The 20,206-nt window shown below is 42.6% G+C and overlaps 2 protein-coding genes across 2 annotated transcripts; both read right to left on the bottom strand.

Moving 5' to 3' along the window:
• Window positions 1-6,507: 6,507 nt before the first annotated feature.
• On the bottom strand, window positions 6,508-11,720 carry LLPH (LLP homolog, long-term synaptic facilitation factor). The gene is made up of 3 exons (XM_075428847.1): window positions 11,649-11,720; window positions 11,302-11,485; window positions 6,508-8,333 (listed from the first exon to the last, which is right to left on the bottom strand). Exons 2-3 carry the CDS (start codon window positions 11,480-11,482, stop codon window positions 8,170-8,172), a joined length of 345 nt encoding a protein of 114 aa, XP_075284962.1. The 5' UTR covers window positions 11,483-11,485; window positions 11,649-11,720; the 3' UTR covers window positions 6,508-8,169.
• A 182-nt stretch (window positions 11,721-11,902) lies between these two features.
• TMBIM4 (transmembrane BAX inhibitor motif containing 4) lies at window positions 11,903-20,146 on the bottom strand. The gene is made up of 7 exons (XM_075428960.1): window positions 19,988-20,146; window positions 18,173-18,281; window positions 16,787-16,892; window positions 15,258-15,291; window positions 14,117-14,234; window positions 13,612-13,657; window positions 11,903-13,027 (listed from the first exon to the last, which is right to left on the bottom strand). Exons 1-7 carry the CDS (start codon window positions 20,082-20,084, stop codon window positions 12,821-12,823), a joined length of 717 nt encoding a protein of 238 aa, XP_075285075.1. The 5' UTR covers window positions 20,085-20,146; the 3' UTR covers window positions 11,903-12,820.
• Window positions 20,147-20,206: the final 60 nt, after the last annotated feature.

Raw genomic sequence — 20,206 nt, 5'->3', positions numbered from 1 at the left:
ACCCCATCGCGACATCCCGCGGCGGCCGCGGCGCGCGGGACCCGCCCGGGGGCGGGGCGGGGCTGGCGCGCTCCCCGCCGCCTCTCGCCTGTCGCGGGCGCCACCTACCGGGCGGTGGCTTCCCCACCGCGCCGCCCCTCGGCGGGGGCCTGGGCCGTCGCGGCGAACTGTCCCAACACCGCCGGGGCCGGCCCGGGTCGCGATGCCGGCGGTGGGGCTGGAACGCCTCGGCGGCTCCAGCCCCGCCACTGCCGAAGGCGAATCGCTCGTTTGGGAGGCGATGGCAGCGGGAACCACGACCGGCAGCCCAGCCTCGCTGACCGGCGGGACGGGGATGGAGCCGGCACGGACGGCGAGGGGCTGACATGGCGACCGGGGAGCGCGTTGCCTGGTGGCCTTGCTGCTGCCGCCTCCTCTCCTCCGCCACCACTGCCACGGGGCAGCCACCAGCCATGGAAGCGGGCATTCAGTCCCCGCTGCTGGGAGAATCTGTCGGGAACTCCGTGAGGGATTAGAGAAAAAGCTTATCTGGGGGGAAGACTCCCATCTCCCCGCATTAGCAGAGATGAGCTCTGACAGCGCGTGTTAAGGGCCTGTGCTGGCTGTTAGCATCTTACTAGCTGGCTAAGTAAGCTAACTGAAAATTTATTTTTTAAAAAGTTTTATAACAATCTTGCTAAAATACTGGACACTGAGAGGGCTTAGCAGATTAGTACTCATTTTAAACAGCTAGCAAAATAACAAAGGTAATAGATCCACGTACAATTTTCTCCCTCGAGAGAGGAAAAGGGAAGGCCTAGCGCTCGGCACACGCTTCGTTACTCCCTTAAAAGGGACAGATGAAAACATAGGTGTCTGTATATACAAACACTGTATATTGGAGCAATGGTTCTTGCCCCAACAGCCCCACCTGTAACCTCTCCCACGGATGGTCCTACCTCCTGGTCCTATACTCCAGGAATTAAGTTTTTTTTCCTCTTCAATACAGTAACAGCCAAGGCTACGATGAGCAGTCTGGGCAACTGCTAGCAGCTACACGCACACCTAACCTTGTGCCATTTTTACAAGAACTCTGACAGCCTTAAGAATATTTAGGAGAAAAAAATTAACCGAAGTGTCTGAGGGCAGCGGTCTGGGGTTCAGGCGGGTCGCTTCGCAGCTCCACCACCAGTTTCCCACATCACCTGGTGCACTTTGGTCTCCAGCTTCTTTCTCTGCATCCTCTGACAACACCACCTTCCAGAGGGGTGCAAAAAGTTTAGAAAAAGCAGTGTGTCGTATCTTTCTTGAGTATTTCTCACAAGCAATTTAGTTTTAAATATCTTTTTGCACATATTCTTTATATTAAGTGAACGAACTTGAACTCTGCATTCAGGCTGGGGACGTTCGGCAGCAGTGGTGATCACTATCTAAACCTGAGACTATAAGCAAGAAGCTGTTGACGCACAGTCCTCCCTCCAATCCTTCACAGAGATCTTTGCCTTCACTTGCATGACAAACTGCGGCTCTGATCCGCTCTGCACTGAGTTCTGTCACATTTGGCAGAAGCAATACCGACAAAAATTAACTGTAAGACTTCTAGCATCAGACCAGGGAGCGCAATCAATAGATCTCAAAAGTTCTTGTTTCATACAGATGTTACAATCTGTCAAAGCCAAATTTACAGACCTTCTGTTATCAAAGCAATTTAATGATGCAAGGGAGCAATCCATAGCATGGAATAGCTGTTGCACTTGTACCTTATGAATCTGTCAGCTTTCAAAAAAGACACTTTATATATGTTTCACGCAACAGCTACAGGTATGGAGGGATCTGCTGGACTGAGTTGGATGAGCAGTACTGAGACAACAAATGTGCCTTTGTTTTCTGAAATAGTGTCCTGAAACCCAATTCCTGGTTAAAGGCAGAAGTGTAAAAATGCTGTAAAAATCTACATCCAGACTTCAGAAGCCTTGCAAGAAAATTAACTGCAATTGGAGAGAGAAGACACAAAATGACAGTTTACCAAACCAGAATATAACTCACAATCTTCGTAGTCTCATGAATAGTTGACTAGATCGAAATCAGAGGAAAACAAGTCACAGATTGTTTGCTCTATGAGACCTTATTGCAGGACACACAACCCACTGTTGCTGTACCATGTACTGCTTCTAACATTTCAGACCTTTTATACCAATATACACGCGTCAGAAAAATTAAGAGACCTGCGAGAGTGGTGCTAAAGTGATTGGGGAGAGGGAGAGGGGGCAGCACAAAAATCCTCCTCTTCCCATTCTGCCTTCTCCTTTCCTTTAAATACTGTTGCTATTGATAAGGGAAAGTTGAAGGAAGAACACTGAAGGAGTGCAGGAAGAAACAAAGGATAGGGGGAATGGGGGGATTGTCACAACTGTGTAGTGTTTATTAAATGGAAGAAAGTTGTCAGTTCTCTCTCACTTTTAGCTCAGAAGAAAAAAAAAATCCCAACACCTATTTCTCCTGAAGTAGTAAATCATGAGCTGGTTACTGCAGCTGGAGAAGGGAGAGGAAGAAGTGGAAAAGAGCCTGTTCCTGCAGCAGTGAGCTATCAGATGGCTCAGGCCTCTCTTGAAACCTCACCCTTACGTAAGTTAAAATTGATGGTAAAACCCTGGCCTGAAGAGAGAAATTCATAGCTGTCGCTTCAGCCTCCAACCGTCCCCACAACTGCCGTAAGTCAGTTAAGACCATGCCACCCAGAGGAACAGATTGCTTTGCACACCTCTCATTTCTCCAATGCTAAGGCTGTAGTCCTATAATCTCTAATACTAGACAGGTTCACACTACAAACCTGACACTGATCACATCCAGCTTCCGTCAAACTCGCTAGAACCCATGAGACTCTTTAGGCTGCAAGGTGTCACAGTATAAAGAGAAATACAGTATAAAGCCTTTGTATAGATAAAGGAGGGCTACTTCTGTATAAAACAAACAAACAAACAAACAAACATTTGTGACCATGTATCAGAGGAGCACTTTGCTGTAGGTGACCCTGCTTCGGCAGGGGGTTGGACTAGATGACCCACAGAGGTCCCTTCCAACCCCTACCATTCTGTGATTCTGTGATCCTGTGACCACGACATTTTTCCTCCAGTACTAGGCACCCCGAACCAGATTTAGTCTACTCAACCACCACAGCATCAGCTGCAGATAAAACCAAAGACAAAGCAAATGAAGAATCTGTAAAGCTCACAGGTGACTACACGCGCCAGTGGAGCCTACATTGTCCGAGTGTTAAGAGCACAACGTAATGGGGACTGGAAGAAAGAACAGTGACCTCAATTATTCTAATAGTATACTCTCCATCGAATAAAACTTTCAAAGCCACTATACAATGCATTTCTTTGATCTAATCTCCAGAATCTCACCCCATCTTCAAAACACTGTACTGCGTGGCAGCTGCGTTAAGAGCCACCAGTGCCAAAGGAGCGAAGACAGCGCATGAGAAGGGTGCTGCAGCAAGAGGACTGTCCCACACAGCCCTGCCTTCTCCAGCGTCTGGTTCCCGGTCCTTTCTGCCTCCTACTGACCACACTTTTTGTAAAGTAAGGCCATAAAATGATCCAGCTGAAAGAAAAAATTGGGGGAAAAGAGGAATATTTTCAGTGTATCTCAGCTAGATTAGTTCCCCAAGCCACTTGGCTACACAGTGCGGAAAAGCAGGTTCCCAGAGCAGGAAAACCCAGGAACCGCACTACCACTGCTTCCACCTACACAGTGCGAGGCACAAAATAACTCACTTTAAAACAAAGTCCTGCATAGTGTGTCAAAAAGGGTAGATGCTTCCATCTTGTCAGGAATCTCCCAACAATCTGCGGGACATTTGGCAGTTTGCTAATGCAGTTTCTATACTGTATACACACCCACATTTTATAAACATTTCAGTAAAATGACAAGATTTAATTCTTTCAGTGCTGGCATTTACGCTTGTAGTTCAAAACTCCCTGCGCTATTTCCCTTACCTTCTGTAGGTTCATGAAATACAGCTACCACAGCACTTTGCAGGTAGCGTGGCAGAGTTACAGTGGTAGGAAGTTTCAACAAGCAGTTTCATAACAATGCAGTTCCACAATTAAAAAAAAACCCAACTCTGACAGAGCCGTTTCATTGATGCACTTTTGGACTTCTATCAGTTTATTTAATCAACTGCAACTTTTTCTCCCTCAATCACAATCTAGTTTTTACATACAATCAACAAATTATGACATAATTAGAATGCTGTTTAGATGCAGATCGCTTACTTCGTCGAAAATCCCATGTTTCAGCCAAAACCTAATATGTTTATTTTCTATTGTAAAGAAACATGAACGATTTTTTTCAACTGATCAAAGAGCATGCGATTCAGATTCAGCACTGTAAATCACATACTCAATGACAACTAAAAATTTGGTATTCTCATTCAAAAAATATCGCTGCTCAAAGCAGATCTAAAGCAAATTCCAGATACAAAATTACAATATCCATATATGGCATACGCTGAAATGCTAGAAGGTACAATTTCTCTGCTGCACCTGTGACTCAGCCTCTGAGGTTACACCCATGCTGCATGTTTGGCCAGGCTCCTGCTGCCTGTCCCCCAGCAAGCCTTCAGCCTGGATTACAGATCCCACCCAGCCAGGCCTTCAAAACCCTCCCCGGCCCAGAGAGAGGTCTGCCTCACCCGAGTGAGGTGTCATGTTGTTGTCGCAGGTGAGTGGTTAGGTCGTATAAATGATCAAAGTTTTGCAAGGCAAGATTTTACTGAAAATTTAGAAAATGTGATCTTACAAAGGTCGTTGGCAAGGTTCACTCTGTTACTTTTCAAATGAATGGAATACAAAATCGAAGAAGGTTTTGAGTGGAAAATGATTTATAGAGAGTAAAAGCAAAGCGTTAAGGGGTAAGGAAGACCCTCCCGTTGAGTCACCAGGTTCGGACTGGACCTCCTTGCTTTCTAAACTCCTTTTCGGAGAGGAGCCGAGGTGAGGCTGGATTCAGAACCAGCCTTAGGCCACAGTGGTTTATGTCTAAGGAATATGTTTAGCAGCAGTTCAGGGTGTTTTCAGAGTTTAAAGAGAATCACAGGGATTTAGCAGCTATTAATCGGTGGTTAACTTAGCATTTACAGAGTGAGTGGAAAGAATTTGCTATTACAATCACAGCAATAGAATATTATGTTTTGGATCAATTCACACACACACACGCCATCATGAAAATTCCCAAGTTCAGTGAAATACTCACTTCAAATCAAGTGATTTCTCAATGGGTGAAGGTTGACTCTCGAGATCAGCCCAGGTAGTTCACGCGTTGCTCTGAGAGGTGTCCCACCCAGAGGGAGTCACTGGGCGCACCTGCTGCAGACCAGAAGCGCTCAAAGGGCCTTTCTTGGTACCGCTGTTTGTACGGTCTCAAGATGATTGACTTTGGGCATCAGTAATTTTCCCTCCTGGTCACAATCCACATGATGCAGTCCTGGTATTTAGACAGAAACTACGTAATCCAGTACTACCCAGAACGTACAGTTCTGACATTTACCAGGCAGGTGCGACTCCAGGCATCAGGAGTTCCAGGTGCGGTCAGGGGGTGCCTGATCGGCCCAGCTCACTGCTCTTGTACAGAGACAAGGAAAGCACCAAGTGGTCCCGATTCACTACACACTAGCCAGCTATTCCTGTGGTGTAAGCAGGAATAAAATGTTGGCTGGTCCTGGGATCGCCAGGTGTGAGGGGGGGCTGAACCACCACAGTTGTACACAGCAGTGCATTGCTCCTAGACTAAGAGCTGCCTTCCAGTAAAGACTGGGTTTTATTCCTTTCTCATCCTGTTTCAGCTAAAAAAATCAAACATGATGTCTTAAAGTATCTGTAGCATAAGTGGACCTGTTCGACTTTATCCCAGACACCGTGAAGGAAATACCTCACAGAGTCAGTATTGTTTCAGCTGGTAGGAAGCAACTGCTAAATAAAAGATCAGTGCAGCTTCTGCTGTCTCTCATTTGAGATTCAAATCCCCAATCTGGTCACAAAAGCAGTAGACTAATAAATTTGTGCAACAAAGCTCAGGGCGAGGTCATAAAAGCAGAAATAAGAAAGAGTATTCGGTTGCACAGATCATTTTCTTTTCTAGAGGAAGGAGCAGAGGCAGAACTGGAACGGCTCCAGAGAGAGGAGAGGATAAGGCAAGTACAGTGGTGGCAGCCTGAAGATGAGACACAGAGTATAGCTGCGCAGCTAGAGAATTAAAATAACCAACTCTGAAGCCATATACTTAAATGGGAGTACTTTGCCAGCCTGATTATCTCCCCTCAGGAAAAGCAGTCTGCTTTTCCACCAGCAGCTGCTTGAAAGTAACGCCATTTACAAAGGAGCATGTCAAAAATAGCACTGTGCTTACTCTACAGAAAAAAAAAACAACCCCAAGAAGCTTCCCTCCACAACTCCCCAAAGCACACATTAAGCAAAATACAGCCTATGTCACTGAAATAGTAAATAAATACGAAGTGACTGTTCATTCCATTCCATTTCTGGATTTATGTTTACATAATTATGAACCTTAAAGAACACTTTCCTACACATTGATCAGTTTTAAAGCAGTACTAATCTAAATGCTAACACATTTGATACTGAAATCTAGACCCATTTATCTAATAAAACAAAAAAATTAATTACGAGCAGCGTCTCTTTTTTAGCGGGAGAATTATCAACTTAATGGAAATATTTTTAAAGTACAAGGTTATTGACAGCATATAATTCAGTAAGCTTTGATCTATACATCTTACTAAGTCTCATTAATTGTCAATGTATGTGAAAAGAGAAGATGCATTGGTATTTCTTTCAACCTTTGCAGTTCTTCACCTGAGCAACAGAATACTTTTCTTATAATAATAATAATAAAGACACTGTATTTTTGCAGAAAAACTGAATTTTCTATCGGGTCGAGTTCTTCTTAGTGGATTTTAGCACAGTATACGCTAGCGTAATTACTTTTAAAAGAATAAATCCTGTTTCCTACGCCCAAGTTATCACAACAGACACGTATCACAATTCGTGGGCAATTACAGAACGTGGATCCCATCCTGGATGAAGCTGGACAAAGGTTATGCTGGGTATCGACGAATGGTACTTCAACAGGGCAACACACTGCAGGACTGGTACTGTAATTATTTCCGTCCTTGAAATGAGAGACATTTTAAAAACACAAGCTTTCAGGGCAACTAATTCTTGCATCTGTCATCGCATGTTATTGCCGAGTAATGTGTAACCAACTGTAGCTAATCACATATAAACGGCATCTGTTATGCAATCATGCAAGATTTCATCCTACGCCCACATTGTAAAGCATGATAGATGAGTACCATTTTAAGAGGAATGGAAGGCTACTGAAAATACATATGGAACAGTAAATTTTCATTTACTTTACCAGAACCTGGAAAAGGTCTTAAATGAAACTATTTTATTTCCAATCTGTGCATTTGCATTCTCTCATATTAATAATAAAAGCATCGGGTTTACTTTCCGTTATTTAGTTTCTACAATATTTCAGTTGCAGACAGCAGTTTAATACTTCTTTGTTCCAACAGCTTTCTCTTTGTGAACTGAAGTCACTGACACTTTGTCTTTTTACTTAGAGAAGTTTCATGAAGCCTTGGTGTTGATTTCTGTGTATAATCTCTTTTAAGTTACATGTTAAAAGCCCATTTTTGTTAATTACCAGATGTTAAAAGCAACATAAATCGGCGCAACTAAAGTAATTTTAACAAAGAATTTAAAGGATATAGTGAGTTTACAGAATTCTTTGGTTCAATCTACTAAAAGACAAGTTACACTGACAAAGACCACAGTACAAAAACCACTTACAGTTTCATTGTTTTGCAGATTCCTTTAGCATTTTCAGCGTTCACAATATAAAAAATGAAGGCCCTCCCCCCTCAAGAAAACACAACCACAGACACTTAAGTCTATTCAAAGGCACTCAGCTTGCTTTTTGTACTTTTTTTTAAGTTTGGCAGACACCAAGTCGATATTGCTTTCATCATTTTCTGGCTAACAGTCTCTTCAAAAGTTCATGCAACACAATAAATTATACTTGGTGGCCAAACACAACAATATCATGTACTTATTTGGGATAATTATTTTGTGTGTAAAGTATTCATGATCTTACAAAACTCCAATTTTACCAGACTAGGCCCTTGGCCAGTTTTGACTTTTTTTTCCCTTTAACACGCTGTGCCTTAAGCTTCTTTTTCTGCCTGGAATTCATCCATATTGGGTACTGTCCATGATGGTCTAGAAGAGTTTTTTTGTTTCGTTTATTATCTACGTCCATTTTGCCATCATCTGAAAAAGAAAGGTATTTATAGTGAGTAAAATACATGAATCAGCTTCACAGAAGCTGTTTTATTACTAGATTCCCCCAAATGATAAAAATATCCCTAGACACAACAGTATATGTACATTGAGAGCTGAAGGCTTTATACACTGAAAGGACTTTCCAAACCAATACAACTGCAACTCAGGAACTTCAACAGCTGATAGTAAATATGCAGAATTTTCCCTGAAGGCCCATGTCTGGGCAAAGCACCTTATTCTTTTGTCTGCCATCTGTTTCAGTGCTGCGTCTAAAAACATTGTGTGTGGTCTCCATCAAAAGCTGCAACCACACAGGAAGCCATAGGTTTGCTGAAACATATGCACGATTAAACACTTATTCTGATGTAATGTTTAAGATCTGTTCTAAAAAATTAAATTAATTTGAGAGGAGGATGAAGACAGGTATAGAGAAGAACAAAGAGAAAAGCTGAAATACAATGATGGTACAAAGCACGAGCCATTGATGCTACATTTGCCTCAAGATGCGAGCACGAAGTCTAATATATTTAGAGGCAGAAGATTATATAATCTCTAGGATCAGGAAGACTGCCCGTGACATGGTCACTCCCAAGAACAGCGTCCCCAGCTACCTAATACCACATGAACCTCACATCTGGGTGAGACAACAAGGCTACAAGAGTAACACCTTGCTAAATACAGATTGGAGCTGTGCTCTACTATTTAATTTCAACCTTGTTTCCAAACCATCCACGTGCAACTCCAAAAGCTTTATCATGAGTTTTCACAGTGAGGAAAAGAAGACTTTTTTATGTGGTTCCTATCTGATGTTGGGAAACATTGTTCACAAGGAAAATACCAACATGCTGCTTCAACAGTTGACGCATGCTGGTAAGTCTACAGGTAAGCACCACAGAGATGTGCTTAGGGAGGCCCTAAGTTGGGATGTGAATACTTGTAGTCAGCAGAGAGTGAGCACAGGGGCTTACTGTCTCCTGGCACAACCAAAGGCTGATCCAGCATAGGGCAGGCAGCAAACAAACTCCCAGCTCCAGAAACCTCCTGAGACATCAGAGAAACACGAGGCCTTCTTAACAGCCTTGTTTTCCAAATGTCATAGAAGGAGAGATGGCCCCTAACAACGTAACACAAAAAAACCACCACCCCAAGAAAACCAACTCTACACAAGCTGCTTCTCTGATTCCTGTCCTATCATATGATTGAGGTTAATCTGTTACACAAATTCTGACTGCAAAAAAGCACATCCACAATAAACGTCAGCTGCAACATTAACTAAATGAAGAAATACTCCGGGACAGAAAAATACCAGCTGTTCAACGTTTTCATCATACTTTGCAATCTCAAGGATGCTGTAGGAATCAGTAACAGGAAGAAACCTACCGAACAGAAGCAGTCCAAGGATATAAACAAAAGCTATCAAAGGGGTTAAAGACCTGTGCGATGTGGAATCCCTTGTGTCCACAAACAGTGCTGAAGAGTTCTCTCAAAGAAGACACCACCATCCTCAGAAGACTTCCAGTCGTTTTGTGAAATATATATTCTTAGGTATTTCTGAGGCTGCTACCTCTCTGTAAAAGCTGTGTGAAATCGGACACTTGTAGAAAAGTTGCCCTCAGACTTGGAAGCGGGTGCAGGCATGACGGGAAGCTAGGTTTAAGACAACAATGTTTCCTCCAGCTTCAGCATCAGTACCAGAAGGCCGACAATGCTCCAAAACATTTTGGACATTCAATCCTAACAATCCCATAAAGAACAACTTTTACATCTAGTTTATGGGACAAATCAGAACCATGGATAAAATTACAAATTATACTCCAAGCTACCTCTAATTGGGCAAGTATTTTTATATAGCATTCTATTTCCATTTTCAATATAGTTTACAGGCTCTGCTACTCAACCTCACAACATTTCCCTGTCCTTCCTAATTTCTGAAACACTGACAAAACAGGCTGTGTGACTGACAGCGATTACCAGCATTACTCTGTGTCCCCACTGTGGTGTCTCAAGAGGCTTCTGCATGCCACGTAAGAAGCTCATATCGGCAATATCGTAAGTGCCATAAATTGGAGAAGCAAAAAAGACTATCATTTAGTTTGGACTGCAGTTTTGGAAAGAGAAGGTGTCTTTCTGACTCCTGTCCAGTTTGTAGCTATCCAAATCTTTGTTTCCATTTACTTGCTTTACAGATTACATCCTATTCAAGGAACAGAGGGGAAGATGGCATTATCTGTAGACACCTGTTACCACCCACTTCCACACCATGTATGATGCCGCATTAATTAGCATACAAAACCAGGGTCCCTACTGCCTTGAGACAGTACATTAAAAAATGTACTCTATTCTTGACAAAATTCCTACAAAATTACTTTTGAGTTAGGTCCAACTTTTATATGTTTAGTGTCCTCCTTAAGCTAGGAGGGAAATTACATTCTGTCTCCAGCTGGACAGAAAATGTAATGCTGCGACTGGAACAACACTAAGTGATGAATCCTCGTTCACCTGATGTCTTCAGAGAGAGATGTCTCTCCATAAGACACTGCATACTTTAAATCAAATGTTTATAAGCTTGTTCCATACATGACCAGACGCAGTACAGCAGCTGATGTTGTGAGATGACCGGATTCAATAATAGCATCTTCTGGCTTTAAGAGATAAAGATTTGGCTTTCCAACTCACTATTCTCGATCTGGAACAATCACAAGTCTTATCACGATAGCGAAACTCACAGGACCGATGACAAACAACACCGCAGGCCGCCCCCGCGCTTTGCTGGCCGCACCAGTAGAACCGGTACAGTGAAAAACACGCTACAAAGGGGACGGGGGGGGAGGGGGCCGGGCGGAGGAGCCAGCCGGGCACTCCGAAGGCGGTTCTGCGGCAACCCACGGCCGCCTGACAGCCGGCCTGCCCGGGCACCCGGCCCCGCCGCTCCGGCCTCAGGCCAGCGCCAACTCACCCCCCTGCTCGAGGACCTTCTTGGCGGGCAGCACGGTCGCCACCTCCTTGACCTCCTCCATGACGACGTCCGCGTTGGTTCCCAAGATCTTTTTCAGCCTCTCCAGTTCCCTGGGCGCGTTCTTCTTCCTCTTCTCCGCCCGCATCTTCCTCTTCCATTTGCTCCTCAGGCTCTTCGCCATGTCCTGAGGGGGAGGAAGGGGGGAACGGTGAGAGCGAGCCCGGCGCAGGGCAGAGGAGCCGGAGGGCGGCAGCCGAGGTGATGGTGCCCGCGCCCGCGCCCCCTCACCGACCCCAACGGCCGGGCACGGGCCGCCCCCCCCATCTCCCCCATCCCCCCCGGCTCACCCCCGCCGCGCACGAGGCCCGCCGTCCACCCTCCCGCTAGGCCGCGCTCCCTGCCCGCGCATGCGCGGGGCGGCGCCGGCTGACGCGTCAGTCCCTGGCTCCTACCGTAACTCCCCGAGCCGGCGCGCAGCCGCCGCTCCGGCCCCCCCCGGCCGCGGTGCAGCTCCAGGTGCGAAGTAACGGCCGGCCACCGCCGCGTGTAGAGCGGTGCCGCGGACGGACGGACGGACGGGAAAATAAACACATACTCCGTCACGAGGGCAAAAGCGAGGTTTTATTTTCAGCTACCACCACGCATTTCCCAATGAAACCCTGCAACCCCCGTCACGGAAAGCAGGCGTTGTCCTGCCCAGCAGCCTCTTTGCTGACCTCTTGCCAACAACGCTTCAACACCAAGCGTGACATAAGAAAGCCTCTCCAAATGGCCTTCACCCCACCAGCCCTTCCAGCACGTCACCGGCCCAGTGAGGGCTTGTGGTGCTCAGCAGCAACAACAGACCAAAGGTTTTCCCACTTTTATTGACAACACATTTAACCTTAACATACACGAGCTGATAAAATGCCAGAATCCATCTTCAAATGATTTTCCAGAACACTGGAAGACAGGCAATAAATAATACTTTAAATGAAGAACATGCCCTTTAATTGCTTTAACGCCTTCTCAGCTTACGTAAGACTACAACAGCCTTCAACAAGGGCAGAACACCTCTGCTAGAGACAGCATTCCACGTCACCAAACAAAAACGAGAAAGAATTTCAGCTCAGTCCAGCACTGCACGACGGTAAGCTCGGGCTGCCCTTGTGCGGGATGCACGCTTGCGATCCCAAGGGAAACACTTCCAGCAGCCGCAGCACAGCAGGGAGAGCTCACGGTGGAGCGACGGGAAATTGGTCAGCCTTTTAATCGTGAATTATGCCACGTGCAAATTCAGTGATTAAAAAAGTGACTGAAATCATGACAGTATGTTAACTACATAAAATATATATTCTAGAGAAGAACTGTAGCTACATAAAAAGCCTTTTTCTTTTTTCCTAGGGAGAGATCAATATTCATGGAATGAAAAAGTAATAAAGATTCAGTCTCTAGAAGACAGAACTACACAGTCTGTAGATCATCCAAATGCTGTTTAGGTACTTAACTTTATGCTGTAGTCAAACCACGCTGTTTCTGACTACTTTTTATTAAATGCTTCCAGTAAACGCAGGAGGTGTAAGAACAGATTGATGATGTCCAAGTAGAGATTGATTGCAGCCAGTATGTACTCTTCAGGGGATAATTTGTGCATCAGCAAATGAGTGTCATAAATAATAAATCCACAGAACAGAAGAGCTCCAGCAGCAGCAAACACCAACTCTACTGTCTCACTGTAGAAAAACAGCTGGAGCCAAATGAAACATGAAAAAAAAATTGTAAATTTAATTTTCTTTTTAATACTAAAATCCCTGCATAATGATATGCTACACTTAAAACAAGGATACAAACTGTCTTTTTACTGTTATGTATACACAAATACAATTATTACAACAACATTTCAATGTTCTTCTTTCATATAGTCTCCAGTCACACCATCTCCTTCACTGAGTAAAGGTGCCTCCACTTAAGAGAGAGGAAGCTCTGGTCTCCAGAATATTAACAACAGAAGACAAATTAAGAAAACAAAATACAACTGAAACCCAAATCTCCTTCCCATTCTCTCAATCAAGTAGTGGATCTTGACTGACAAATTCTGTCAATCAATGCAAATACCACTTTTACGTTAGCAAGAACAACACCCAAAAAAAATGTGAATTGGAAAAGAATGGTTAAAGGATCAGCAGCATGATCTACCACAGTAATGGATCTGGTTACGAATTTTCTTTCGTTAAGCTATATTGGGCTGTCCAAAACCATTTTGTTATACTAGAAGTTAGGAAAAGATTATGTTAAAGAATATCTTTTAACCTTGAACACAAAGTATCTTACCCTCAAGAAACCTGAGAAGATTAAAATCCATAAACAAGCGAACAGGCTGAAAAAAAAAATGTTAAACTGTGAGCAACAATATGTTTTCTTTTAAATTTTACTTAAAATTCCTTCCCTTCCTATAAAACTTCTTCATAATATATTTGGTATGTAAATATCCATAATTCTTAGATGCCAACTGTTCATTGGTATCAGCAGTAAAACTCAGTTTTATAAAGTTGTCAAAAATTATGTTCTAAATTTTTTTTTTATTAAATATTTGAAGCAGCTGCTTTCTGTCTCAGTGAAAAATCCAGGTAAACTATTTTTTTAGTGTAGTACTATGGTTTTAAGAATCATAATCACAGGAAAATAATTTCCTACCAAGAAAACAGAACTGCATAAAATTAGTAATTTAAATAACACCCTTACCATTCCCTTGAAGCGGGTTCTATTGACCTGCATTCATTATAGCTTAACAAAAAAGAAAAAAAGAAAAGTAAAGATCGTCAATATGACAACATACCCTGCTCCAAATCTGCTGAAGTCTCTCTTTGACTGCAAGGTATACGCAGTCAGTCCAAGAAATACAGCAGTAGTAAGAATAAAGGCTTGCAAGACGATGGACACATCATAGAAACTCACTATAAACAGAAGAAGTAAACTGTCATTTAAAGAACACTACACTATGAATTTGCTAAGTTACCTTTTGAGGAAACAGAAGTTTAAACTTTCACAGCCAGGAAAAGAAAAATCTTGACTGTGAACAAGAAAAAAGGTAAATTGTGCCTGAACTTGTTTTTGCAGTTCAAAATCATGATCGTAAGTCTTACGGACCCTTGCACTAGCTCAGTTTGACAGTTATAGCATAGTTGTAGCTTCTTAAATGGAGATAACAGATCTTCCCCACTCACAACAAAAAACTGAAAAAAAAAAAAGAAAGTATTTTTAAGCCTAGATACATGACATCTTAAGGAAAAAGCTATCTGAATTTTTCAGGATACTGAAACAAGAAAAGAAAAAATAAATTATGAGACAATCAGTCCTCTGTAAAGGCTCATAAAAGTTTTGGTTAGGGGGCAGTAAGGGAAAGATAACAGAAATGAATGGAACTTTTTTCTTCCCTCCTTCCTCCCTAATCTTTCCTTTCCCCAAATGACTTTTTTTTTTTTTTTTTTTTCCCCAGGAGACAATAAACCATAATGAAGAGGTTTCAACTTATGCTGGAAGCTTTAATGCAAGGTGATACCGTCGCTTGTCCGCACCCGGCCCACCTGAGCCCCGACAGCAAAGTACAGAACTCTCCAAAGTCAAAGTGATTCCCGCGGAGGAAACTCAGGGGCAAGATAAGGTTATTTCACTTGCCGATTAGCTCTGTTGAGAGCTGCCTTACAGGAAAGAGCATTGCTAGCTGTACTGAAAGAACCGATGGCATAACTCACTTCTCACTCCTGGTCATACAGTTTCAGTTCTGGGTCACAACCTAGTTTTCTGCCTTGATTCCCTGTTTTTTTGCTAAACTCCTATCACTGCCATTAAATTTTCAAACAGGGAATTCATTACCAGTTTAGTCATATCTAGGAATCTCAGCTGGCAATTAGTACAACATACTGGATTCCTTTTCCAATTTCTTTAAGGCGTCAGACTAGAGGATGGATACCATTTACCTGTAATGGCAACTGTCAGTGCTTCCAGTAGGGTCTACAAAAGGCAAAAACAAAAAATCACAAGGACAAAAAAACCCCACAAAACACTTACACAGAGAATTAACGTGCCATGAGCCCCCTTCTGCTACAGAATCCCAGCATGCAATGTATTAGCTCTCTTGTTAAATCTTTGTATATGAAAACATGTTTAATTTCCAACAGGAAAATGGCAATGCTGTCTTACTGTGCTGGAAGTAGTTGTGTTACATAAAAACAATACAATATAAACTGAAAATGAATGAGACAGCCCCTACAGAAAAATGCCATTTAGATTTTCTACTCAAAGCACACAGCATTCTTATCACAATTCTTACAAACTATTCAACGGGCTATAAAACTTCCCTGAGCTGCTATTAGAAATGAACACTTTTCAGCTTTTTGCATACTTCTCAATATTTGAAATACTTTCATCCAGCACTCTTACTATCAGATTAGATAGCTAAGCATCTGCATCAGTTTCCTTTTCCCACTCGACCTTGTTTTGAAACAGCTACTTTAAAATCAAACATATTATGGATGTCTGGGCTGAAGGCTAGTATGGGCCCTGAGTTTTTCTAAAAGGTAATTCCAAATTAAGTCTCATTACAATAAAAGATGTGAAAAGTATCTATGGTATGAACCAAGAGGTCAGAAATAACAGAACATTTAACCCCTATTTTGTTTAAACCAATTTATCACACAGAGATTTGAATCCTTCTATTCCTACACAATATAATACTTCAACATACCACAAACTCCCACACCACATTTGGCCAAGCTATTACATCACTCCTTGTTACAGCTGGACTTGTTGCAAGTTTTAAAACAGTTTACTCTCCTGCCAGAGTTCTGAAGTCAGGAAGCATATAATTGCATTACAATTTAAGTAGTCTGTTTACTTACACAGCAAAGCTGTCTTCCTGTTGCACCACAAACACAGTTTAGGCAACTCCTAAAGCAACAAATTCCAATGGTGCTACTGTAACATCTTTTCAGAACACTTAGCCCTTATCTACAAATTTGCACCATCAGGCAGGAGACTGAAATTCTAGGAGAGCTCTGATTGACCTGCCTGTGTTGGAAACATGCTTAGAACTTAGCATCAAAAAGAAAACAAATAATGAAATAAACACATATGTCTGGTTTGCATTTGGGTCTCTGCTGGAGGTTGTCCATTAAACAAAAAAAGGCAACAAATGACTCCTCCTTTCCTACTGAAGCAGTTTCATAGAAAAATCACTGACAGCAACAGAACACTGAGAGCAGATAGATATATATATTTACACACATACAAAAAAAAGCTTGCTCAACCTGATTCCAAACTCTAACACTCTCCCTAAAAATACGCTGGAAGAAACCTGAAGTAGAGGCTATCTAGGAACAACCTGTGGACAGAATCTCCAAAAAGTAACTCAGGCCTTTGTATAGCCACCACTAGTCTGCTTCAAGGAGTTCATCACAATGAGAGGTATTCTAAAGACTATTAAAATTGAAGTTATATAAATACTTACAAATCCAAAAAGCAGGTATAGATTAACAGGATGCTGGTGTCTGTAGATGGTCAGTGACACGATTACAGCCAAAGATCCAAACCCAGATACCAAAAGCAAGGCAGGCCTGTATAGTTTCACACAAAAAAAAGTCATAAAAGTTAATATAAAGTATCTGGAAGACCAAAAAATAGTTTATACAAGACCAAGTTTTTAAGTGATCAGCTAGATAAAGATACTGCTCCATATATACAAAGTAAGCATAAAGCAAGTTTTACAATGAAACTGCTCTAAAACATACCACCACAGATAATCAGTTAAAAATAGTATAGTCACAATAAAGACAATTTTTTCATACTGAAGCTAAAGATTGCCCCGGAATCCATCACCAGGGTATGAACCCGTACAACGAGGAAAACTGATCTATACTAAACCAACAATACTAAAGTATATGTAATATTTTGCCTATTAAGGACTCCACATTCAGGCAACTGTTTTTTATAAGCACCTGAATGCAACAAACATTGGCACTAACTTCACCAACAAAAATCAGTACTGACCAGTAAGCATCGCTATAATTAACTCACTCAAGCAGCCCTCCCAGCAAAAACTAGACCAAAATCAAACACAAAATCACAACAGCTCTAAGTGAGCAGGATGATTTTAAATTAACAAATTTAAGCAGAAAACTGTAGTTTTACAACCTCTGTTCTATACACTATTGCTCATACAGAAACTTTCATATAGCGTTTGACGTTCCTTTTTTATTTGGGCTTTGAAGTGAAAGTAAAAGTAAAGTCTGCAAGCGCACTTGGGGGAAACAGAAACTGGACTCAGTGCTCTCCTCCTTTCCCCAGTTCTTTTCCCCTGCTTGTTCACCACAGTTTGGGTTTTGAGACCTCGTTTTTTCTCATGAAAATCTGAGAGGCAAAACGAAACAAGCCCACAGGAATTTTAGCAGACTAGTTTACAGAAAGAAAAACAAAAGGAGATGGGAGAGGGAGGGAGGGAGAGGAGGAAGACATGATTCAGCTTTTCGGAACAGGTATAAACAACAGCATTCCAAATAGATCTTAAAAGCAGATACTTTGACCGTAAAACAAGAAATGTCAATAACTGAGATGTTCTGCAACTGATGTATAGGTTTACATAGCATAAATATTAAAATAAGCACTATTAATAAAGTATTGATTAAAATAAACTTCAATTATAACAATAAAGTTTAGTAATAAACCAGTAAGAAAAATGTCAAAAAAGTTATTTCCTAATCAGGTTACAAAATTTCTATGACAGAATCAAAACACAGGGTATAAAAATGATAAGGAATACTGAAGTGTTCCAGAGCAACAAACTACATAAATTATACTTAACACACGATAAACAGCCTCATTTCATTGTGGTACTTACCTTTCATGAATAAATGCCTGCACTCCAGTAGAGTACAGAAAAACTGCAGATGTGACTGTGGTCAAAAGAACTTGAATGGAAAGAATGCTGTAGACTTTCCGTAGAAAAGCTAGAATAAGGAAAATATAAATGAAATCACTTTTGACTTACTCTCACAAAGTTCAACAGTAAATCAGATACAAGTTTTCTATTTGATAAGGAATCACTAGAAACTCTTTATTCAGTGAAAAAGTGCAAAGTGGTAAGAAGCCAATTTCCTTAGAAAACTGACACAGTATTCCAGCAAAATTACATTTATTCCTGGACATCATTATTTAAACAATCACATGATGACAAAAGAAGTACAAAAAACATATGCAAGGAATTTACCTCAGACTATTTTAAAAACTACATACACCTAATCTCACTAACGAATTACTAACAGTGTACCTTCTCTATCACGTTACTGATATCTAACGGACTTGAATGAAGAAAGATTAACTTGGAAGTTCTGCTGATGACAGAACCAGCCATAAGAGTTTAAAAAGGAAAAACTTTTACAGTAATATGTATTTGATTGAGCTTTTGTCATGTTAATTTATCATCATTTGCGACTTGCATTGTACTGAATGGCTATCTACAAACTGCTAGAGAAAATAAAAAATCCCAGAACCGGGCTAACAAGCTTCATAATTCCAGAATTATGAAGAGTGGAGAGTGGCTCAGGACATACAGATATGTCACACAGCAATCCTCTGTTCTGAATGGAAGGAGACCAAGCCCATTAGGCAAAATGCTCTGAAAGGAAGAATAAGCTTACAGGGAGAATCAATTCAATCTTTAATAGCACAGCCTAAACAAGTTTAAGAGCACATACTATGAGAAGCTGAGTTTCCTGCTTGCAGAAGGTGAAGTTAAATATACTTGTAACCTACGAGGGACTGGGGCCTACTTTACTGTAACAAACTGAACAAACCCCGAAGTAGCCTGCTAGCTAGCGTAGCCTTCTCCCCCTGTTATTAAATGCGTCAGCAATTTTGCTAACGGCAATATTGCTTTCCTATTTCCTGCAGTGTCCTCTATTTTCCAAACAAGATAAAACTGTTTTTATAGGAAGAGGTCTCCTGTTTATCAGAAATATCTAACAAAAAATTCACAGCACATAGCTGGTGTTATTCCAAGATGTATCTAATAACACTATTTCAGCAAGAATTACTGATCAGACACCTTCTACAAGAGTATTCAATGCATTTCAGACCTGCATGTTAACAGCAAAGCAGTATTTCATGGCCATCAATGTGACCTCACAGCATGCCAACGCTTAAGGGGAAGATACATTATTTTAACACCTCACAGAAGAAATCAAAATCCCTCAGCCTCCTGTTAAACTACTGCAACTATGGGCACCAATTTCAGCTTTCATACGTCTTATGCATCGTGTGCAGGCTTCAAAACGCGTCACTCTGGGGACAATCAGGTCTGGGTGCGTATGGGTTGGATCCGGCTGGTAAGCAGACCTGCCCCCCAGACACTGCCATGACAAACCCCAGCCCTTCGCCGGCTCCCGGCCTCTTCCTCCCCCTCGACGCTGACCCTGGACTCGGAGACGCCCCGGCTCCCCGCTCACAGCCTGCACCCAGAAGGTTACAACATCGCGCCGAGCCCGAGTTCAGCTTTGGCGCAGGCGGTGGGGTTACCAGGGAAGAGCACCGGGCTAGGACACCCGCCTTGACGGCCCAGCAAGGGGAGGCGGCGCGGGCCGCTCCGCAAGGGCCGGGGGAGGCCGGAGGGGGAGGTCGGGGGCGTATGGCGGCCTTACTCTTTCCCAGTCCCTACCCATGCGGATGTGGACGCTGGCCGAGGCCACGTTGGTGCCGTAGTTGAAGTCATCTTCGATGGAGCTCCGCGGGTAGAGCTTCTCCGCCGCCGCCATCGCCCCCGCCACCTCCCCCAGCAACGGCGATGACCGGTCCACTTCCGGGAGAGGCAGTCGCGCTCCGCACCGCCGAGCAGGTCCCTCCGTCGAGCGGCCGAGCTCGTCGATGGCGGCGGCCC

Source organism: Opisthocomus hoazin, chromosome 8, assembly GCF_030867145.1.
Source record: "Opisthocomus hoazin isolate bOpiHoa1 chromosome 8, bOpiHoa1.hap1, whole genome shotgun sequence".
Lineage (NCBI taxonomy): Eukaryota > Metazoa > Chordata > Aves > Opisthocomiformes > Opisthocomidae > Opisthocomus > Opisthocomus hoazin.
Note: the sequence above shows the minus strand (reverse complement) of the source record. Positions and strands in the feature narration are given on the sequence as shown.